This window comes from Cygnus olor, chromosome 3 (genome assembly GCF_009769625.2).
Source record: "Cygnus olor isolate bCygOlo1 chromosome 3, bCygOlo1.pri.v2, whole genome shotgun sequence".
NCBI classification, from domain to species: Eukaryota; Metazoa; Chordata; class Aves; order Anseriformes; family Anatidae; genus Cygnus; species Cygnus olor.
Window position 1 is genome coordinate 7,832,641 of NC_049171.1, and position 24,838 is coordinate 7,857,478.

The following is a 24,838-nucleotide window of genomic DNA, read 5'->3' on the forward strand; positions in this document are numbered from 1 at the left end:
GTTTCAGTAATGTGCAAACAATGAAGTTGAAACTATTAGGAAAAGAATACCAATTTTGAAAGGGAAATGGATAAGTTAATAGGCAAAACAAATGTTTTAGCCATGACCTTTTCTATCTGGAATGCTAGTTTTAGCTGGTGAGATAGTCACAGCCTCATGAACTGTGATGCAAGCAGTTCAAGCATCTTCTTTGGCTGTACCAGTGACCTATTGAAAAAATGTGTCCATTTCTGTCAATTTTCTAACTGAAGTCAGCATTTAAAAATGCCACTCCTATCCCTACTAGTAGTCTTGAAATATTTGCAAGCATAAGTACCATTCTTTAATGAAAGCTCTTACAACATAATAATCCGATATGCATGATAATATTGGGAAAGTGATCTGTGTTCCATAACATATTGAGTGTTAATAGTATTATTGAATAATTTCAGCAGTAATGCTTGTGGATGCCATTAATTGCCGATGGTAGCATGATATAAGACATTATCTGGTCGAGTGTGGAGTGTATGCACCTAACTGATAAGAGAGTTTGATCTGCAAATCTATTTTCAGATGCTAGTATATGAAATGAATATGGTTTAGCCTGACTTTCAAATCAAATGCTTGCCCACTGCAAGCTTTGCAAGCTTGTTAATTAGAGTTTTTTTGTTCTTTTTAGTTGTTTGTTTCTCACGAGATATTTCTTTTGGAAGCCATTGAGAGGCAAATATGGGACATTTAAAGTACAGCATTGTAAAAAGCAGATTTGCAGTGTAAATTCCACATTGACTAAACTGGCATCTTTTTATTGTCCCATGCAGTCCTCTCAATGTGAGCTTTCCTCAGAGTTGTTTAACTGCTTTTGAAAGACTGACGAGCTCTTGAACGTGGCAGCTTACAGTGTGAGCTTGGTCAGAGGAGTAACGATCTTTAGTTTTTACTATGAAACTGCTTAGGAGGCCCATCGTAGGGGCCCCTTCATACTCATATGAAAGGTAGTTTCTTCCCCCAAAGATCTTGCAGTCAAAACATGCATGAATAGGGGCATGGGGAAAAAAAAAAACAACAAACCACTGTCTTGGTTTTGTAGATGGAGAAATGAAATGTGAATTTGTTATTTAAAGATTTGCCAAAAATCCTGCTAATACATGACAGCACTAGAAATGAAATGTAGTCCTTTTTGTCCCACTTGGTGCTTTTAAGCAGAGATCTATCCTGTTGTACAAGGGCCTGTCTGCTTGACTTTCTGAGGAAATGTGTTAAGCTCGTTCCACTCCAGCTTGCATTGCAGAGGGAATGCTGCTATGTGACAAGTCAAGGATTTTCCTGACTAATTTAACAGCAATGTTTACAATTTCCAGTGATGATACTTTCTGATGATGAGCTAATGAGAAGAGGAAGCCTATGGCTTGGCTTTCCAATCACCGAACTAATTACCATCATGTTTCTGTAGAGGGAGGCATAAGGAGAATTTTCCATTGAATTAAAAAAAAATATATATCATTTTAATTTTTCATCATAAATTTTAAGTTGTATATTTAAGGAATCGGTGATAGACTGCTGTCCACTGAAGTAAAGCATTCAAGTTAGTAATATATTTTAGTGTGAATATCTACAGATACTTTTTGAAAAACAAACAAAAAAACTTGCAGAGCCATTGCTGTTTGATCTGAATATGTATTCAACTGTTTGGTATTTTGGCAGCCACCGTCATACATGGGTGGTTTCAAAACGGAAAAAAAAACCAATGCTGCTCCTGAGGCTGCCAGTATTTTTAATTGATTGTAATCTTATTTGCATTGAAACATGCAACTGTAAGGTTTTTCTTCCTTGAAGTAAATAACAAATTCGTGGCTTTTTTTTTTGGTGAACTTTGTTACAGCAGCTGTGCTGATACATTTGACTGTCAAGCTTTAGCCCCTCATGGTACCATTAATTATGTTAAATACTTCTCAGTGTACCCTAGTGGATGCTAAATTTCCATTTATGAGCTAAGCTTGTAGTAATCTGTGAACTCTGACACAATGCTTTCTCTTTAGACTGCCCTTCTGTAAAGTCAGTGTAATGTCTTCAATCAATAAAACCTGACTTGGTTTTTATACAGGGGGTTGAAGGAACTAATTAACAGACTATACTTAAAAGATTATAATTTGATTGTTCGCTTTAATGAGAACTTAGAAGGTGAATAAAATACAGCTTTCCTTGTTTTGCTAGTTTTTCTTAGGGTTTTGAGTTAGGCTGGTTGTTTTTTCCTTTCTAGCTCAACACAATGTTATAACACTGTAAAAAGCAAACCACAGTTAAAATGCTGTGCCTCAAAAATACCATTAAATCTGTTTTGAAAGATAAATTGGTGAGCTACTGAAGGTATGGTAATTTTGGAAGTCCTGTGTTTTATTTAGTTTGATAAGACTTCCATTTTCGCATGAATTTTATTTATTAGTGAACCTGTGTTTAGTTAATGTATTAGAGCCAAGTATGTGGAATGCGTAAGGGTGTAAAGATGTTGTGAAAGGGGCAGTGTTCAGATACGGTCCTGTGTCATTTCTGTATGCTGTTTGATTATAGGTTTCAGATTACCTTGAAGTTATCAAAGAGCCAATGGACCTATCGACAGTAATAACCAAAATTGATAAACACAACTATTTAACAGCCAAGGATTTCCTAACAGATATTGATCTGATCTGCAGCAATGCATTGGAGTACAATCCAGACAAAGATCCTGGAGGTAAGATTTACTTCATTGTCAGCCTATCTAAACTGAAAGCCTGGTATTCAATCACGTACTCGGTTACTATTTGAACATCTAAATAAGCTGCATGTTATATAACAATTAGGATAAGCAAACTAATTTCCTAAGGGTCTGTGCTTTTAGTGTTCTAAGTCATTTGGAGCACTGGGGGACGTTACAAGAGCTACAACCCTTAGAGTTGTTTTCTAATAAAATAGGTTTTGTAGTTCCTTTTTAAATTTGCTCCTTTTCAGTGAATTGACTTTGTATATGCAACAAAAAAGCAGTGTAATTTGAAGAGCTCTGTAGAGAATCCTGCACACAATCTGGCAGTGGTCTGCTTTCATTTCCTTATTGGATTAGGATATGAAATGCACCCACAGAAATTAAGAGCTATCTGTTTGGGGATAGAAATAAAGCAAGATAAATCATCAGGCAAGGAAGTTAGTTGCAGCTGGTTAGGAGAGATTTAGAAGCTATTGTCTTGACAAAGTACCATGCTGTGCTTTCGGTTAAAATTTATAGAACGAAATGCATGTAAAAGCTGCTCATGCTCAAAACAGACAAAGGAGCATACTGTGTACGTTTTGCGAGGGCCACCTTATAGCATCCAGTGTCAAAAGAAAGCCTTTCAATTGGCAGCTTCCAGAATCACCAATAAGACATTTAAAATGCAAAAGGAATGCCCTTTAATGTAGTTGTATTTAATATTTGTGATACCTGGAAATCTGAGTCCTTCTGCAAATGCAGTACTATGCATTTAAAAGTTCACTTAAAAACAATTTAAAAGATTTAATTGCATTTTGAGAAATCATTTTAGAAGGTTATAGCCTGATTGCCCACATTTTTCTTTTTGAATTTTTGATTTTACTGGGGCTCTGCAAATGTCTTGTATGTGGATTAGATATAGTAGGGTCTAGTCAAATAGAAAGTTTTGAAATTTGCTGTTGATCAGCAGATGAGTTCCCTGTAGCTGCAGTAGTTCTGTTAGACTTCCTTTTCATTTTGCTAACAGACATTAGGTTTCAGGTTAGAGTTGTACTCTGTATAATTATTTTCTCTAACTAAGATTTCTCAGTTATGTTTTTCTTTCTTGTTCTTCTTTTTCATGTACTTCTAAGCTGTAAAGTGAATGTTGAGAACACTGATACACTTGGTTATTTTCAAAATCATGGTGTAATTCTAGATGTCAGCGCTTGCTATCATAGTGTGGATTTGCAGTTTGTGTGTGATTTGAAATGGAATTAATCTAATTTCAAGCAGATTCATACAAAAATGTTTTGCAGAGTAATTCCTGTAATGTCAGATCTTAGCTTTGCAACGCCAGTGTCAGGTGAAAGTTTCTGTCGTCAGGTTGTGATGCCCAAAGTTGTGTTTTACTTGTTTCACGTGCCTTTTGAACCCAGTGCTAGCTCATAGCTGTAGAATAGTAACTATTTAGTAACAATTTAGGATGCATTTTGCATTACAACTGAAAAAAAAAAATACACCGATAGAATTCAGCAAAAGGCTCAATGCGTTCTTGATAACGTTTCTTGAGGACTTCTAATGCGTAATTGATGTGAACTAATCAAAGCCTTGATGGGCACTTGGGATTCTCTGAGTGTCTCTGAAAAGTGCCTGTTGAGATGGTGAGGACTATGAGACGTACCTCCTGCATGCAGCTGACATATGTTTGTGACTTAATGATGGGCTTTGGGAAAAACTGGCTTTAATATACATCCTTTGATCTCATTCTTAGACCAATTGGAACTGTGGGCTTGGTTAGTTTTCACAGAATTACAGAATGTTAGGGAGTGGAAGGGACCTTCAAAGATCATCTAGTCCAGACCCTCTGCCGGAGCAGGGACACCTAGATCAGGTCACACAGGAACGTGTCCAGGCGGGTTTTGAGTGCCTTCAGGGAAGGAGACTCCACAACTCCCTGGGCAGCCTGTTCCAGTGCTCTGTCATCCTCCCCATGGAAAAGTTTCTTCTCGTATTTAAGCGGAACCTCCTGTGTTCCAGCTTGCACGCATTGTCCCTTGTGCTGTCATTGGATGTCACTGAGAAGAGCCTGGCTCTGTCCTCCTGACACTCACCCTTTACATATTTATAAACATTAATAAGGTCACTCCTCAGTTTCCTCTTCTCCAAGCTAAAGAGACCCAGCTTCCTCAGCCTTTCCTTGTAAGGGAGATGCTCCACTCCCTTAATCATCCTCCTGGCTCTGCGCTTGGACTCTCTCAAGCAGTTTCCTGTCCTTCTTGAACTGAGGGGCCCAGAACTGGACACAATAACAATGAGCTTATAAAACTCATAGGCGGGCCTTCCACCACATCCTTGGCTACCTCTCCTTCAGGATCCAAGGCCTCAAACTTATTATGGAGGGGCACCTGGGGAAATGAGGTAGGTAGGGAGGGGGATTGCCTGCGACACAGAACTGGGACTCGCTTCCAACCCTTCTCATCTTTTTGGTCCCCTCCCTCTGCCTGACAGCGACAGGGAAAGGGCTCCACCACCCTATACTTTGAAGTCAGATCTATGCAGGATCATAACACAAATCTGTGGTTCAGTGTGGGAGAAACATAGCAAAAACAGCTTGAGGAACATGTAGTGGTAGAACTTTTCATTGATCTTGTCCAAAGAGGAAGAATTTTTGGAAATATACATAGGGAACCAAAATAGGGCTATTTTAGTTTTTCATGCCTTTGGGACTGCGCTGGGACAAATGGATCTGGCTATTTCTTTGTTCAGTTTTAGATTGGAATTTCTCTTCGTTGAGAAGGTAGTTGAAAGATTGTTCTAGCCTCTGCGTTGTCACAGACTGATATATTGCTCTTCTGGCATATAAGATTTCTTGAGGTTTTTGAATGAATACAGTGCTGAAGCAGCACATCATTTCTATTCTGAGTAAGCATTATATGCGTTCAAATCCATTAACTGTTTATTTAAGCTATAAATTTCAATTTTTAAAAAATCTAGGCATATATTCTTGCCTCTTTCATGCATGAGTTTGTAGAAGAATCATGCTGTACCTGGTTCTGTTCATTTTGGAAAGGAGTACCAGTTTTTATATGCAGTACAGATACTCAAAACTGGCTTCTTCTCAACCCCCCTCTTCCACTCCCTGTATTTTGCTATAAAATTGCAGGAGCTTTTTGTAGGAGAACTGTTCTTTGCCCTTCATTGTTTGACACCCTGTTTGCAGCAACAACAAAGGAATAACCTTTGTGGATTAGACATATTAGCATTTACATCTTTGCATTGTCTGTGGGAAAGCCTTGTCTATCACAGGACATGAGAAAAGCAGTAACTCAATCAAATACTCCCATCAAAAGATCCAAAATAACATTTGCCAACATGGAATCACATTGTGGTGTTTCTTCAGCAAAATGGCTGGTCTAAACTTGGGAAACTGTACCTCTATAGTGTTTGATATAAAACAGCCAGTGGTATAGTAATGTATGGTAGCGTGAATGAATTTGTGCTTACACTGATGGTGCTTCATGGTGGGGTAATATAACTACTATGTTAAAGGGGAGTAGAATTGGAAGTACAGTATACTGGTATGACTGTACAAACCTGGTTTTGGGGAGGGTTGTTTCAACAGCAAGCTTCTAATCAAAGTCTGAAACCTAACCTAAACCCTTTCCTCTCATTAGAGCTTCAAAGTCTAGAGGCTTTTTTCCCCTCCTTTTGGGAGGACATGTTAAGCTTAATTTTCTGACTGACTTCTTAAAATCTAGCATCGCAAAATTACATCTGCGAACGATGCAGATATATTTTTTGCAATCGTAAAACAAAATGCTTCACTGATACATGCGGGTAAAAAAGATTCTAGTTTCCAGTCAATTTAAACAGTAGTAGATTTCCCCAGAAAACATATGTAGGGCTCAATTGGGGTGGATACTGGTATTCTTTTTGACTCGGCAGTTTTTCGATCTGTAAAATTTTCTGTTTATAAGCTGTGTTTAATAAATGTTCATTGATACTCTTAATTGTTGTCTTTAGTGATTATTAAAACAGATTAAATCTGCAAATTATGTTGTAGACATTAATATTGGTGTTTGCTGTTGAGGTATCTCCATCAGCTGGAAAAAGTAATTCAGTATGGATGAATTGACAAATTAAATACGTTTGTACTAAAAGTAAATAGTAAGTGTTGTAGATTTCATTGAAAGGCAGCATTCTAGATGTCAGTTTTCTCCACATACAGGTTTACTTCCTAAGTTACAATTACTTTTCAAATTTCAAATACTTCAACAGTATTGGAAGAATGTCTTTTGTTTATTTCAAGTACATGGGAACAGGTTTTCTCTGTACAAGTGTTTTTTTCACGAGTCACGTGTAGGCTTCTGGTGTGGGCAGTACTTTTTGTTGTGAGGTCGTGTCATGTGTGAAGACGTGAGCTTCAAGTTCACTACATTTTCATTTCTTGCCATTCTTTCTCAGTGGATTTAAATGAGAAATAACTATTTGAGAACAGCAGTAAAGTAATCTGTTCAAGCAAGATTTTGGATTTTCTAGTATTTGTTAAATATAAACTAAAGAATAAGGTTTGGAGGAAAAAAAAAACTGGGGAATGCAGTCCAGATCAACCTTACAGATTCAGGGGATGACAAATACAGTTTTGCAGGCAGTATATGAAAGTTACTAGACCTCAGTGAGTAAATTTAATCCTGGACAAGTCTCTTGTTGGGACACCGCACGGTACTCAGTTATTCTGTTTAGTTCTGCCTTTGGAAACTGGCTAGACCTGCTGATTTTAGCAAGTTTCTAAGAACTGCAACTTGATACAAGTGTGTTCATCTTTCACTGTTTTCATTTGTTTTAGAAATGCCACTATTGATGAAATTAATAATTTGTACTTCTGAAAACTACTTTTAAATAGTTAGGTTGTAATTTTTGAGCATGCTATGGTATTGATCCGTCTCTATTTTCATACATTTATAATATTTTCTAGTTTCATCTATGTCAGTGTTGTAATATACAGTACAAACCTACATACAAATGGTAAAGTATTTTAATAAATGTGATAAAATTTACAAGTGTGCTGTCCTGTTTTCTAGATAAAATAATTAGACATAGAGCTTGTACGTTGAAGGACACTGCTCATGCTATCATTGCTGCTGAACTGGATCCAGAATTTAATAAGATGTGTGAAGAAATCAAGGAAGCGAGAAGAAAAAGAGGTATGTTTAGCTTCATTTATTATAGCACAATATAAGTGAGATAGAAGACAATTTACAAATGTCCATATGAAAATTTAAATTTAAGATGAAAAATGGAGTGCACGTGGGACTCAGGCAGTACCTGGCAGAGGATGACTGAGCTCGAAACTTGCCTGCTTCTTCCAGCTATGTGAGTTGGTCTGATACGGCACAATCCTTTTGTAAAGGATAGATTGCCTGTTACTACAAAAATTACTGTTGAACACAGTGAACAGATAAACATTAGGACTGCTATGCTAAGTGAAGATGTGGTGACACCAAAGCTGTGTTCTAAAAACACCATGTAATGCAGTGTAGTAACAAGTAAGAACAAGGTGAATGACATTTAAAACAGTGGATTTTCTGTTCACCCTGGCATGTGCACAAAAGTACTTCTGGTGATACTATGTTGACTTCTTGGATCAAGAAATACCTGTTAAGTCCACACTGAGGGGAAAATGAGGTTGACAGTCTACTAGTCCCAAACCAGGAAATAGAGCTCCCGCCATTGGAGGGTATCAGTGACTTAATTTTTGTTTAAATCAGTGCAGTTGTTTTCAACTTGTAGTCTGTAGACTTCCAAGGCTGTGGATGGCTTCTAAAGCGACCACAAGATGTAATTGAAAACCCAAACATACTGCCAGCAGGGCTTCATTTACATGAAAGTTTCTGTACCTCCTGGAAACTTTTTCTGAAAATTGAAAAAGGTTGAAAACTACTGAAGTATAACATTAGAATCAAAACTTGTGCTGATTTAAGGCTTACTGATTTCAGTAATTCTAGCTTTGCCTTGCTAAGTTGTTTTCTGCTTCAGCTCTTGCTTCGGTTTAAAAAAAAAAAACAACACATTGATTTCTAGGTAGAATTTGGCCAGTCTTAACTGCTGTTTGCAGGTTCCTGAAATACTTTTGTCAGTAGACTGAAGGCCCTTTATTAATAAATGTCTTTGAACTATGCAAGTCTCCGTAGGCTTTCTCTTCTTCAGGTTTAAACAGATAGAGTTCCTTTTATTTTCCTATTCAGTCATGCATTTTTGTCTAATTCTGTACAAGTTTCCAATGTGTGTCTTGGATTGTGGATAAGAGAACCAATTGTAACTCACCGTGGTTGTAAAATTGAACTAATATAATGCCTTCTTTTCTCTTCTGTACTTTTCTATTAAAAGTGTAAGACTGTTCACAATTCTGGCCTTAGTGTCACGCTGAGAGCTATGCTCAGTTAATTATCCATTGTGAGTCCCCCCGTGATTGCAAAAGGTTATTGCTTCCGAGGTTAAAAGTAACTGTGTGTAAGAGCTCTTTGTTACAGAGGGTGACTGTATAGCTTGTAGTCGCTCCTTGCAAGCCTCCCAAGAGCTGACTGGAATGCTGCCCTCCTTTTAGTGGCAGTGACCAAATAATACAAACTTCTGGGGGCAAAACCTGCTGATCCTGTTGCAAGAGGTGGGTGTTAGAAGTTGTAATTAAGGCTGATGTTGTCATGCTATGAACTTTTTACATCAGAAAAAGCGTACTGTTGGTGTCTGATGCTGGTAAGTGGACCTTCAGATACAGGTTTATGACTAGCAGCAGCAGTTTGTGGCTGACAAGAGCTGACACATGACAGTGTATGGGCTTCCAAGTGCTTTTCAGACATTGGCATACAGGCTGTTACAGTGTCACAGATAACCTGCATGTCATGTTTCAAAGAGGCTTGTCATTTTGGACTACATTCTGTTCGTTTCATGAACAAATGAGCCCTGGATGGTCCAGCAGCAGAGTGCAGAAGGCCAAGAACACATACTGGATTGGCAAGGACAGAAGACTTAGAATGCATGGAAGATGTGTTAGATTAACTGGTTATGAATGAAGAAAAAACATGCAGCCCTTGAGGTACGAGGAAAACTCAAGCTGAAAGACGAGCCCAAGAGATGGTCCTATCCCTGGAGCATGAGTATTGTCAAATTCTGTGATGTAGAACATCAAGAAGATAGCACTTCAAGCATGTAATCTTGGAACTGGTTGTTGTAGTGGATGGAAGGCATGCGAAAACTGATCAACCTTGCTATTACTCCCATTTTGCCTGACAGAATATGCTCAGCAAGACAATAGACCCATAAAATCACAATGCATCTACTGTTCTAGGCTTCTGATATACCCTGTTCAGAGCACAAGGGACAACAAAGGCATATGCTTGTATTTTCTGCTTTTGATTGGATGTCCACAAGGCTGTTAAGGGACTTCCGTTTTCTTCGTTAGATTGATTACCAGAAGGCCAGGTATAGGAGTGATCCCCAGATGGCATTCCGTTCCTCTGCTTCACAATAAGAGTGTGCTTTGAAATAGTGCAATGTTTCAGTGTGGAAATAGTTGGGGGGGGAAAAAAAAAACCAACCAACCAAAAAAAATTGTGTAAGCAGTGTAGACAAAGATTTTTGTGCAACCAGTTACCTACATGCAAGGGTCATTACTCATACCAGGCTGTTTGCCTGAGTGGAGCTACCCAATGAAATCATGCTGAAATGGGCAGCCAGCCTTGTTTGTGACTAGTATACAAGACTGTGGGGGTAACTGAATGCTGAAGTACTTCTTTTTAATATAAACAAGAAATTTCCAAGCAAGGCCTTAAATGAATGTTGAGACTGAGGTCAGAGAGAGTGGGCATCATGGTATAATGTACAACGGGCCTTTTTTCACCCTGGAGCAGCCTAAGCATCTCTTAATCTTCTTTTAAAGATTAATTCCTTCCTTTAATGTGTAAAGTCTGATGGAAGAAAAGAGACTTTGTGTCCATGTTTCACCGCATAGGTGTCTGGACTCAGCTTGTTCAAGGATCTTACCATAAAGCCTTACTGGAATTAAAATTTTTAGCCTGGACCCTTTAGCAGGACCCTTGTGAAAGAAGGGCAAAAATGGCAATGTTGGACTATGAGGGGGGAAGTCCAGATATTTGCCACGTGAATCTACTAGCAGCTCATGGACTGAGTATACAATTTGCATTAATACTAGCTCAGAAGAGGTTGAAGTAGTGTTATAGTTTGAGATTGAGTCAGGGTAGGTGGATGTGACCATCAGAAAGGAAGCTTATCCTCTTGACAGGAGGAACATGCCTCAAACTCAGATCTTGGCCAACATTTTCTTGGTTAAGTTTGGAAGGACTTCAACATTCAATGTGAGATTTGGATGGAATTGAGCAAGCTGATCTCTGTGAGGCTACTGACAAATTCTCTGGCAACTTTCTGAAGTGTTTCTGATCTCAGAGGAGTTTAGAAGGCCACTGACACACATTGTAGGTTTTTTAAACTTTGACCAGTTGGAAAGCCATTGATTTTCTGAATTGTGCCATTTATTAGCTCTTAATTTATTTCCAGGAATTACTGAAGATAAGGCTAAAAAGTTCTCTATCCATTTTCTTCACAATTATCTTGGCAAGTTGTTTAGCAATCGTACATAGCTTTAAAATGGAAGGTATTTTCTGCATCTCTTTTTTTCACCACAATTCCAAACAGAATTATGTATTGAATAGATGTACCTTTTCTATACTTTTGTCAGATCTTCTATTTTCTATTTAGTACTGGGACTGGTGACCAGTCTCAAAGTACTGCAGTGTAACAAAATGATAAACTGTGTAATAGAATTAGTGTCTAGAAGTTAAACTAGAATCTCTTGTTCTTGTATTACAGAAATGAGGTGCTGTTGTTGAAAGAGTGTAAACCTAAGGATAACAAATTCTAAGTTGGTAAATCAAAAAATATGTATACTAGATTTTGGAATTTGCAGCTTCTTGTTGAAACCAGCAGATAACAAGGTAGAAGTGATGGGTGTTTTGAGTAAAAAAATATATTTGATATGTAGCTTAAAATACTCTTACTAGTACCTAATAGCGTGTGCTTTACCTGTTAACTGTTAGGTGAGAGTTCCTTTGTGGATCTTTTCATTTCTGCTTCTGTCAGTTTTAGAGTTTCTTGCCTGCTCTTGGTCATTTTGTTCTGGCTACTTTTGGAGATGTGGTATGACATTTAAGATGACTTATAGTGGTGGATGGATAGCAAATTCTAGTGAAGTATGAAACTGGAGAAGTATGTTTGTATCTTTAATATGTGCGTAAACAACATGAAGCACACATTTTTAGAATTTAAAAAGCTTGGAAAATACTAGAAGCTATGAGATGAACTTGTATTACAGAAAGAACAACAGACTTTTTGTTAAAAGCAGAATCACATTTTCCTTAATCTCAGAGCTCGTATTGACTCTGAAGTGGATCCATTTTACATAACATAGATCATGATGACAGTGCAAGTTTCTCTTCACATACTCTTTTTGACACAGCATACCATGCCATTATGAATTGCTACTTATTTTAAATCATCTGGTTAAAATTAAGAAAAATTGAAACTGTCAATAAGAATTTGTTTTATAGAGGAAATGTAGATAAGAGTGCAATCTTTGGGGACCCAAGTGTGAGAAAGTCATATTTTTCTAAGTCGTCAGAGCTGACAGTTTTAAGACCATGCAGCGAGTAAGTTGTTTTGTCAGTAGAAAACAAATATTCTTCATTCTAATCTTTCTTTTGAATGTCCAACTAAATATTAATTGATGTGTTCTTATTGCAGCATGGTATTCCAACTTTCTTTTAAAATTCAGTAGATTTTTTTCAGCTTGGTTTATTTAAATAGGTATGGTTATCTTCTGTATGCAGGCTTATCAGTAACAGCAGAACAAATAAATCCTCATGGTTCCACTGTACGGAAAACAGAAGCTAGAGTTGAAGAGGCATTTCGGAACAAACAAAAACCCACAATGACGGTGTGGCCCAACTCTGCAAATAAATGTGCATGTGAGTACCTTGGTTGAAAATTGTGCAAAATTGCAGACACCTCCAATGGCAAACGTTTCACATGTCTGTACTAATGCTTACTGATTATGCCCCAAAGTAAGTTTAAGCATGAAACATGGAATTTTAAGAAATACTCTTTTTCTGAAGGTAGGAAATTTCTGCCCAAGAAGCTGGAAAGAAATAGGATTTCTGTTTTCATAATAAAGAATAACCTTTTATAATGTTTTTATTACATTTTTAAAGGAAAAAAAAATCTGTTTTCTGTATAATATGAGGTGATCGCTTTTATCTGTTGGTTGAGTGTTGAGATTTGTTTAGTGCATGTATATATTGACAGGTATGTATCTGCATGTTGCATTATACTCTGTCACATGCACTAGTCACTTCCTGTCTGCAATGCATACGTTATTATGCTAAAAGTTAGAAAAGCAGTTATGAATTTAACTGTATTTTCCTTTATGGGAATTGGCTTTCAATAGTCACTACCAATTAATGGAGGATGTTAAGATACTCTTGATGCAGCCTACTGGAGTAGTCCAATTACTTGGTCAAAATCTCTAGAATTGTGAGTAGTGTGTGACTGCTTAATTGTGTTGTAGGTAATTGAAGGCACTGCTAATTATTTTCAAGAGGTGAGTTGATTATAACAGGTAAATACAGTAAATTTTGTTAGATGAAAATAAAGTCCACAAGAACGTGTATATGAGGGACATACTGATAGTTATACATGGCTTTCCTGCTTAAGATGGGGAATCTATTATTATTAACAGAAACATCAAATGGGTGCTTAATAGGCAAACTGCTACATAGATTGGAGTAATCAAATTTTTATTGGTCTTTGTCTTCACCCTGGTAACGCTTTTTCCTTGTACGAAAGTTTCTAGGTATGGGGATAACTGCCCAGAACTGCATGTTGTTTGTATATAAATGATAGCATTGATGTCAGATAGGTTAATTACAGGTGTATAATTTTATTTCCTACAAGTGTAATTTTTTTCTGCTAAAGGAATTAGTCAACCGTACAGAGTTACGGCTCGACTAAATCGATACATAATATATTGATGATGTCGATCAAAGCTATGCATTTGTTTGGCAAAACAGAGAGAAGTGGTTCTCAATGTTCTTAGTTTGCTCTGAAACCCAAGATGGAGATCGTTAACTCCGGTTGATCTTTCCTGTCTGTGGGTGCTATGCAGCAAACAGGAGTGGTTGTACACCTCCAAGGTGGACATCTCTCTGGAAGAGAGGGCAGCTTTTAGTGGTTACTGTTGTATTAAAAAGAAGCTCTTCTGCCTCTGCTATTCTTCATCTAGTGTTGTGGGTTCAGTGGTGACTGTTTGAAGACTAGAGCCATCAAGTGAAGGAACTTGCCAACTTTCCTGTTTATAAACAGAAAAGGAGCTAGTGTTAAGGCACCCTTTCTGCTAGTATTTTGGGGAGGTAGGTTATGAGACAAAATTTGAGGCTTAGTGATGTTTGGGAATACAATCAAATGAAAATCTGCCTTTTAAGGATGAGTCTGGTCAGGGTGGCTACTGTAAGAGTGATGTGGTACATGTAGTAATCAAGAAGGAGAACCAGGAACTGATGAGCAGTCAGAAATCTACAGAAGGGATTTAGGTAGCGTATGGGCACGCTTAAAGACTGATCTGGTAAGGTCAATAGAGACAGAAATACTTGGAAGAGAAACAGTCTAGAAGAGGGGTTGGAGGAAGGAGCTAGGATAGAGTAAGAACATAACAGGGCTGAAGGTAAGGGAGCTCAAAGAGCAGCAAATTACATGGATTGCAAATGTGTAAATGGAATGGGGTAATTTAGAGAAGGGATTTCAGAACAGAGATGATTTAGAGGTGGAGAATGTGGTGAAGAACTAAGATTTTTGAAGACTAAAATGCATTACAAAAGCAGAGGAACAAGGACAGCTATTCGTGTATTTTAGTTACATGGGATAAAAGCTTTGCTTTCCTATTAATAATTACGAAAATCTAAAATCTTCCTTTCTATTTTTTCCCTATATATATATATATATATATATATATATGTTTGAATTTGAATTCTTTTTTTTTCCTTAGGTAATGGTTTTTTTTTGGTCCTGGTCTAGTGTTTGTTGTTGGTTTTAATTGTCAACAGTAACATTATTTTCTTGATGAAAGTATTTCTTTAGGAGCTTTGTTTACAGTTCAGATGAAGTGCTTGAGAGCCTCAAAAGGAAATGATTGTCAGGCATCTTCTCTAGAAACACTGTGGATTACAGATAGCGTAGCAGCCTCACCCATTTTAAATCCCTGTTTACGTTTCAGGGATAATACAGTAAAGAATGGGATTTAGTTTTGGTTTGCTTTTTGAGATTACGTATTTTGTATGTAATATTATTTAGATTTGTAGTTAACTATTGTTTTGTGATGTATTTAATTTTGCTAAATATATTTTATTTTTTTTTTCATTTGATTAGACCATATGGGCTATCAGAAATGTGGCACAAGATCTGTAGTTCTATTTGAAGACACGGTGATAAATGTTCCTGAGTTAAATTTAATCTGCAACTTCCATATCCCAACTTCCATATCCCTTGTTGAAGTAACACCTGTGGTGGGTTATGTATTACAGTACAAATGAGTTTTAAAAGTATTACATTACTAGAAGTTGCCGAGAATTCATTTGGGAGAGTTCTGCCACAGATGACTTAAAATTTATCAGTATTGGCTGCATATTTTGAGAAAAGTGCATATTTTGAGAAATGTTCTGATGGAAGCACACAATGGGACGTAAAAAAGCCTGATGTAAGTAGTTGTAAGATCAAAGAATCATAAAATTGCTATGGTTGGGAGTGACTTCTGAAGATCATCTGGTCCAACTCCCCTGCTCAGAGCAGGTTGAGCAGGGCAGTTTTGTTTTGAGTTTCTCAAAGAATAGAGGTTCCATGACATGCCCGCACCACCTTTTCTAGTGCTTGGTCACCATCACAATGTTTTTTTTTCTTTCTTTGAAATTGAATGTCTTGTTTTTCAATCTGGGCCTGTTGTCTCTTGTCACTGGGTACCTGTGAGAGGAATCTGGCTTTGCCTTTGTGTGTATGCGTGGAAAAAGAAACTATCAGCAATGTGAAATTTTGGACGTCTGGTAAATTAATAAGTGCTAAGTGATTTAGGTACACTTCAGCATGTAAAACATCAGTATCTCTTTTACTATACAGCATTGTAACAATTAAAATTTGTCCTATTACTGTATCTTGCCAGTAGATGGAGTATGTTGCATATTATTTTATTTTCTTGCAGTTCCTTCTGTAAATGTTACATATAACTAACCTGTACGGAGAAGATTTGATTTTTCCATTCTTATCATTTTTTTTTGCAGTATTCAACAATAATATACTGTAGTGATGGACTGCAGATTTTGTTTTCCTCGCAGAGGAGATGTCTTTCATGCAGTATGATAAATATGATAGCTGGTCCATGTGAAAATTGCATTTGCAGCAAGAAAAAAAATAGAATGTATTGTGTTATGTGAACTCTTTAAAAAAAAAAAAAAAGTTTTAGATAAAATTCATTTTATGAAATATGAAGTAAACACTACACTGACTTTTCCCAATAATTAAAGTGATTAGTGGTCTATGTAGAAAGAACTGCAGGGAGATCTAACAAGGAAATAAACTGCTGCAAAAAAAACAGTTTCCAGATAAGTAATATTTTGCACACTCTTCTGTGGTTTGAGCTAAATGGCGATCCTTGCTCTTATATCAAAATATGTTGTTCTACTTTATAATGGAAAGGAAGTGGTTGGTTTTTTTGTTTGTTTGGAGGCAGTGTCTTTCCAAAAGATTTTTAGAAAGGAAAAAGGTCTTTTGTAATCTTTCTCAGAAGCCATTTCTTTCTCAGTCTTTGTCTGATTTTGATCGGTTTACTCTCTTTTTTTGACCTCTCTGATACAGTGATGTCAGCGATTGTTGTACTTCAGGCATTCATATGACTGTAGCAGTGTCTTACCAAGGGACATGGCAGACCAGATGCCCTAAGATTTTTATTATTTTAACTTTCTCCATTTTTGCCTAGTTCTGTGTCAGTTACCACAGAATGTGAGTGCTGCATGTTAAATCATCCAGGTATTAACATTAAAATTGCAGTAGCTGCTAATGTCTTGCCAGAACCATGAATCCCATACTATGCTACTGTTTTCTTTTCTCCTGCTCTCCAGAAAAGGGATTTGACTCGGATTAATTCTCAGAACACACTTGAGACAGAGGCAGGTACTGCGACTTGACAAACACTATTAAAAAAGCTTTTGTGGAATTTGAGGACATCTTTACTCAGAGTTGAGACAAGTGTCTCTTTTTTTAATCATTTTTTTTCTTGGTAGTTTAGGAGTACGCATTCTGGATGGAGAGTAGTTTGATCTGAATCTGACACTGGCTTCAACTGGATGCTTCAAAAGGAAGCTGCAAACGTTTGAGAAATAAAAATTACTTGGACTGCCTCATTCATCTTAACCAATTCTGAGTTAGTTAATGGTTGTTTAAACCCATAGGCTTTGTAATTTTTCTAATTTTAAATCCCATTTAGTGAATTTGTAGGTGTTCTTATAAATCCTGCCTGCCTAATTCTTTTTTGGAATCCCATCAAACTTTTGGAGGCAGTGGTACCTAGTGGCAAAGAAATTTTCTTTTATCACTATTAAATACTTTGCCTCTTGAATTAATTGAATGTCTTTTTGCTCTGATGGAAGGCAAACAGTCTCGCAATTTACCTGATCAGTGCTTTTTTTTATATTCACTTGTTATTCATCTCATTCTAACTCAGTAATCCAAGATTGTTCAGTGTCTCTTAAGAACAAGGTTTGCCTGCAAGTGTTATCACTGTTTTTTTATAAACATGGTGAAAAGATAGATTTTGTGGAAAAGATATTTTTCTGAGTTTTATTTTTTTACCATAAGTGGTACAAATTAGTAATGCAATAAAAAGTTTTCAGACCTTTTAGATATCTTACTCCTTCCTCCCATCTGAAAACTTTGGCAATGTTTGCTTTAAATTGTTTAAAGAGCTTGTGCAATGTTTTTGTCTGCAGATTGCCCGTTTCTTCACTTCCGTTTGCAACTATTTATTTTCTTCGTATCTTTTTGTTTTGCTTCCTTGACGCAATAAACAACCAGCAACCGCAGTCTTTCAGTTCTGTGATAGAAAATAATTTTGTAATGTGTCATTTTAATTAATGCAAAGTAGGAGCCTGTCTTACGGTTGTGAGATTAAAGTCAGAGAATCACAGAATATTGTGAGTTGGAAAGGACCCACAAGGATCATGGAGTTCCCACTCCTGGCTCCACATAGAACTTCCTAAAAATCAAACCCTATGTCTGTGAGAGCATTGTCCAAATGGTTCTTGAACTCCCATCAGGCTCGGTGCCAGGACTGCTTCCATGGGGAGCCTGTGCCAGTGTCCGACCACCCTCTTAGTGCAGAACCTTTCCCTAACCCCCAGCCTGACCCTCCCCTGTCCCAGCTCCATGCCGTTCCCTCGGGTCCTGTCGCTGTCCCCAGAGAGCAGAGCTCAGCGCCTGCCCCTCCGCTCCCCTCATGAGGGAGCTGCAGGCCGCCATGAGGCCTCCCCTCAGCCTGCTCTGCTCTGGGCTGAACAAACCAAGGGGCCTCATCCGCTCCTCAAACGCCTTCCCCTCTAGACCCTTCGCCATCTTTGTAACCCTCCTTTGGACACTCTCTCTAATAGTTTTACGTTTATGTTTTTCTTACATTTTGGCACCCGAAACTGTACACCTCACCTCAAGGTGAAGCCACACCAGCGCAGACCAGAGCTGGACAATCCCTTCACTTGACCAGCTAGCAATGCTCTGCTTAATGCACTGCAGGGTATGGCTGGCCCTTTTGGCTGCCAGAACACACGTTTGACTTAAATTCAACTTGCCATCAACCAGACCCCCCAGATCCTTTTCTGTGGGCCTGCTCTTGAGCCTCTTGTCCCCCCAGTCTGTACATATCTCTGGGATTACCCCATCCCAGCTGCAGAATCCAGCACTTGTTACACTTTATGTGGTCAGTGATTGCCAAGCCCTTTAATTTGTCAAAGTCTCTCTGCAAGGCCTCTACCCTAGAGGGAGTCAGCAGCTCCTCCCAATTTAAGATCATCGACAAACTCACTTAGTCTGATTTCAAGTCCTGCATCCAAGTCATTTATGAAATCATTAAAGAAAACTGATGCTGAAATGGAGCCTCGGGGAACCCTACTGACTGGCCACCAGCCTTATGTAACCCCACTTACTATAACCCTTTTTGCCTGACCTGTCAGCCAGTTGTTCACCCATTGCATTATGTGTTTGTTCAGCTGTATGCTGCACTTTTCGTCCAGAAGCATACTGTGAGAAACTGTATTGAAAGCTTTGCTGAAATCCAAAAAGATGACGTCAACTGGCTTCCTTTGGTCAACTGGATACTTGTCATAAAAGGAAATGAAATTTGTTAAGCAGGACTTTCCCATTGTGGACCTCTGGCAATGACTAATGACTGTGTTGTCTTTCTTGTGTTTTTCAATAACTCCCAGAAAAATCTCCATAATTTTACCAGGCATTGAAGTGAGACTGACAGGCCTCTAATTACCATGGTCTTCTTTCTTGCCCTTCTTGAAAACTGGGACATTCGTCAGCTTTTAGTCACCTGGAATCTCTTCAGATTCCCAAGACTATTGGAAAAATAATTGAGAGAGGTCTTAAAATGACATCAGCCAGCTCTTTTGGGTACCCTCGGATGAATCCAGTCAGGCTCTGTAGACTTATATCCATCCAGCTGGAGTAGCAAATCCTGCACGAGTTTGGAGTTGATTGTGAGTTCATTGTCCCTTCAGTCACAGACCTCCAACATAGAAGTTCCAGGGCCCATCATCAGTGTTGAAGACAGAAGTGAAGAAGGCTTTAAGTGTCTCTTTTTTGTCTGTGTCCCTATTTGTGAAGTGACTGTCCTCGTCAAGGAACAGACCAAAGTTATCTCTGGTCCTCATTTTGCTGTTAATATAATTTAAAAAGCCCTTTTTGTTGTCCCCCATGGTACTGGCCAGCTTCAGCTCTGAGCTTTGTCTGCACAAACTTCCTCCCTACAGTGTTGAAGTTGCAGAATAACCTTGTGTTTGTTCATGGCTCTCTTGCAGCAGGGAAGATGTCATTCAGTAATCCTTAAGAACTTCCTAAATGTACCGAAAATGTAAATAGCTATAATAGTTGCTATTGTAAAAAGCTACTCAGCAGAGGGAAAATGAGCAGAGCTATAGAGGTGGAATGTCTAAAACTGATCTCTACGGGTGATATTAATCTGATTGTCTCTTCTCTTCTGACTTCATTTTTCTTTTTAATCTTCCTATGTGACTGTCTTGTCATGTATTTAGCTAACATAATTACTTTGATGGTTTCATGTAAATTATATTTTTAGCTTGGTTTCCCAAGAAAATAATACCTATCCTTTCTGTCCATCTCTGCTCCTGTAATAACTTCTGAATCATTTAGCCTGGTTCAGACAGATTTGACAGGAGTTGAGGTCTGAAAGATTAGATTCCTGCAGGTTTTGTGAAAATTGATAGCTGGATAAATCTATGCATCTCCTGACGGAAAAGGCTATAGATTGAAAATGGTAGTTACCTGTTCTGCCTTGCCTTGTTAGCTGATGGGTTAAAAGATCATGTTGGCCAGGCAGAGCATGTACACCTGAGATGTGGGGGGTCATCCTACTCAGCTGGGGGTGGAACAGAAGATACTGGGAGAGGTTGTTGAGAAATACTGGGAAGGGCTTGTGTTGAGTGTGTTAAAGGGAATGGTAGGGGATAACAGTTTGCTTGCATGAGGAAGTATTGGGGGTGCTGCAGCCAAGTTTATTTTGGGAAGCATGCTTCATTTCCTCCTTATGGAACTTGACCCCTGTTGAGAAGTGCCTAGGTTCTTCAAGTAGTTCATGTAACGGTTTATGTGCTGTTGATGATCATGCATGTTAAGCTGTTGCATGTAGTTGTTCTGTCGTTTTTTTATATATATTTTTGAGGTTTGTGCCTTGAGTATCCTCATACTTTCTGTCTAGGAAGAAAATCATATAACTCTTAGGGGTTAGTTCCACAGTCATGCCAAGCTGCAGGTTAGTAGTAAAGGTACTATCTTGCTTTTCACTGGCTGCATATTCCAACCACCTCCTTTAAAGGAGCACCATCGTTCAAGAGCTGGATAGCTCAGTTTGGGAACTGAAGATGTTGAAAACTAACCCAGGAAAAAATACAAACTTAGAGGCAGATTAGTTCCCTTATCTGTTTTACTGCAGGAACAGTAGTGCAAGTACAGATGAGGTAGAAATATTATAGCTGGCTTTGGAGGGAGAAATGGCTTTGTGTGTTAGTGGAAGCTGGCACCTCATTTTGCTTTTTAAGCCATTGTGGAGCTGTGCTCTGTTCTTTCTTGCTTTTTATCTCTGACTACAGTTTGGGACTTTGTGACTTAAAACTCCAGAGCTTTCAAGTGGACTATTCAGTGCCCGTTGGTAAGGAACATAAAACTACTGGAAGCAGTGAAATTACTGTGGAACTTACGTAGAGACGTGTATATATATGTATACCCTGGATGCTGCATAAAAGAGAGCAAATTGTTGGTTGTAAGTGCTTTCTCAAGGTTTTAAGTTACTTTATGCACCAGACATCAGAAAGAACTTTAAGGTTTTGGTCACAGAAGAAAAAGATTAAATGTTTTGCTTCAAGTGGCTCTTGATGCCAAAGACACAAAATCTAGATCCATGGTGATCTTTTTTGCTATGAGAATCATTATTGGATTTTAATTCCCAGCAATCCTTTATGCAATAAAGGTAACAACAGAGAATCTACTGTTTGATGGATGTGAATTTTATCATTTAGTGACGTTTAATCACATTTGTCTGATGGATTTTGAAGCAGTGCAGAGGCATGTAAGGTCTGCTTTTCTGCAGCATAAAGAGAATTTGTTTGCCTCCACGAATACTGTACTACACTCAATACGTGGTAACAGTCAAACTACAGAAGTTTCAAGAGAAACTTAGCTGCTTCAGCTGCTACATCTTCTCATTAGTTATCCACATTAAAGCAGCAGACTTGCTTGTTAGTGATTTACAATCTTTGAATCTTCTAATTATATCTAGTTCCTTTCCCAACTTGACTTTTGTGTAGTCTGCAGCTTTGTCGCTGTACTGATGCGCTTGTGTGACAGAAGGGGATACACCTCAACTCTGAAGCTTCTGTACCATGCACCCATGTTTTTTAAGTCTCTTATTGAGACTGTACCAAACAGTAAGGTGACAGTAACCTTTAGGTGTTGTGGAAGTAATTCAGGATTATGGGAAGAACTTTGGACTTTGTTTTTTAATATCGATGAGCTTTGCTTTGCTCTGGACAGAGTTGATGTGCACCGTAGAGGACAGGGATGCTTATTTTACTAGATGTTGTCATTACTTGATGTTATCTGGCATGAAAATCATTGATGTTATCTGGCATGAAAATCCTGAAGCAGAACCTGTCAGTGGGCAAGAATACAGGATTTCTGAAAGTCCGCTACACGTTTCATTTCACTTGAGTTTAGAGGACTAGTGCTTCTGAAGTAAGTGTGTAATTTCTTTTCTAGTCTTGGGAGGCCACCTCTGCACAAAATGCTATCTGCCTTAAGTTTAGAGATCTTCCATCAGATTCAGGGTCTCAAGGTAGGAATGGAAGAATTGAGAAACCCCACTTATTGCTTAAGGAAATGTATGGTAAATTTGTATTCAGTAATTAATTAAATTTTATTTATTTAAAATGCTGTCTGCATAGACTATGCAGCTTAGCACAAATTAATGAGTGGGGAAGGGTTATTTTTGACATCAGCCTCATGTGAACCCAAGTAAAATGTACATGATTTGTGGTCGAACAGGTATTTATTGTCATTACCCCAGTTCATACAGAATTTTTAATGACTTACAGAAAAAGCAAACCAGAAAGAAGCTAGAACTGATGTGAGGATCCCCTTGGCAAATCTATAGAGGTTACGTGAAGATTATAGAGAAGAGTTCCACAATTCAGAAAGCAAGTGAATGTATTCATGTGTGAATAATTGGTATTATAATAGTTTGAGTTATAGAAACTCAGTTCTAAAAAGCAGGATTCCTCTGACAATAGTATTTCTACTGCCTCTGGCACAAATAGTGCCAAAAGATTGGGTATCAATGGATACATTGCAGATGAGTAGTTTTAAAAGGAATAATTGAAAAGGTGTTAATGCATTAACTTGCAATTGTATATGCTCTGCTAGTTTTTTTTTTTTTTTTTTTACAAAGTTAACTCCTAGTTTTTCTTCTGTAATCCATTACCTGTTCTGTTACTTACTGAGAACTTCAATGTGTCATGAATCATACAGGCTAAAAAGTGGTTCTGCTCTTGATGGTTTACAGTCTTGCAGAAGATAAGCACTAAAGTGAAGGAGAGGGGACTCCAGGTTAAGTTTATTATTTAGCAGCAAACCATGAACATTTGCCCTTTAGTTTTGTATCGGTGTTACTCTTTGGTAGCTCCTTCTTTATTGAACCGTTGTTTCTCAAGTCTGTGTTATTCTTTCAGTAGTGCCTTTTTCTTTGTAGTGAATATAAAGAGAATGTGGATAATGAAACCTGGTGCAGACTTCTACATTTGGTCCCATGAGTCACTGCTCAATTCAACACCCTTGCTACTCATACTAGACTCTTAGTTTTACTCGGGGAGTTGGGCAGGACATAAAGACTGCTGGTGGTTTTTTTTTTTTTTAAATACTGCATTATTTGCTCGAGTTTTCACTCATCCTCTGAAAGAAGAAAACTGTAAGAGCCAAGCCTTTGCCTGCATCGTGTATGAAAGAAAATCAGTGTAACAACATTAAGGGTGCTAAGGATCTGGAACCAAAATTTCTTCTCATATCCCAAAAGGCATTGCTTTGTAGAAAGCAGTAATACAGCCTAGAACAGAACGAAAAGGTGCCCTTTTGAAGGGACACTTTGTATGTTAGGACCAGAGGTCTACTTCTGGTATGGTCAGGAAAGTAAAAACTGGAGAAACGTACTCAAAGGTGTACTTAGGTAGGGGATTATCAGCCTCAGTGAGGTCCTGAGCTTGTGTTAAATGAACTCAAATCTGAGATTTAGGTACATTTATGAAAACCTGAAGAAAAAAGGCTTTGGTGGCTGCAATGGAAGTGGTTGAAAGGAGGAAAGCATTTATTTATCTGAGTGTCAGGAGAAAAGGTTGATTCTTAGAAGCATACAGACAAAAAAAAAAAAAAAAAAAAGGATATTTGAAGTGTTGGTTACAGGTCTGGGCCATTCAGGTGACGATAGTACTTCCTTAAAACAACTGTAAGAGTCTGGGAAGGAAAAATTTTGGCACTAACCAAATGCTATTGACTAAACATGGGTGAAAACCAAAACTAGATTACTGCATTTGTCAGTACAAAAACTGTTAAACGTTGAGAGGGCATATTCTGCAGTATCTGTCAATGAGAAGAGGGCGTATTCTGCAGTATCTGTCAATGAAAAGCTCTTTTCTTTCCTAAACCGCAGCAGTTGGCTGTAGGTATAAATTTATTTGAATATTGTGACATAAAGACCAGTTTTGTAATAATAGCAGTGTTTCAATCAAAGCTCTGCTTTGTGCGCATACTTTGATGAGGTGGATGAAATATTTCCTGCGTTCACTGGTTTTTATGCAGCTTAAAATAGAAAACCTCAGAACTCCTGGGAGGAGATCTTCTTGAGACACTTTTTGCTTTGTCCTAATTAAAAACAATGAAAGCAACTTGCACAACTGTGAAAAGGCCTGTAACTTACATTTGAATAGTTTGCATGAGAGTGAGAGTTAGCTGGACTTGCTGACTGTCATTTAGGAAGACTTGATACTTGATGAAATGTGTAATAAATAAATAATTCCATTTTACTCTGATTTCTCACATGCTTAGGAATTTTAGGAATGTGCCTGGGGACTTAAGCAAATACAGGCTCTCAGGTAGAGGTTGCAGATGGACAAAATAGTTGCACCAGTAAATGGGCATTTTTAAAGTATAAGTCACTAATAATGATAAATGCCACCTTATAGCGAAGTTACCCTAAAAGCCAAAATCATTGGATCT

At 37.9% G+C, this 24,838-nt stretch overlaps 1 protein-coding gene across 3 annotated transcripts in view; it reads left to right on the top strand.

Annotated features, from left to right (window-relative positions):
* ATAD2B (ATPase family AAA domain containing 2B) overlaps positions 1–24,838 on the top strand; it is an 83,046-nt gene that overhangs the window by 46,513 nt on the left and 11,695 nt on the right. For all 3 annotated transcript variants that reach the window (XM_040553851.1, XM_040553852.1, XM_040553853.1), the window contains 3 exons: positions 2,548–2,707; positions 7,762–7,884; positions 12,580–12,717. In XM_040553851.1, the coding sequence (XP_040409785.1) occupies positions 2,548–2,707; positions 7,762–7,884; positions 12,580–12,717 (421 nt within the window). The remainder of the gene's footprint in view (positions 1–2,547; positions 2,708–7,761; positions 7,885–12,579; positions 12,718–24,838) is intronic.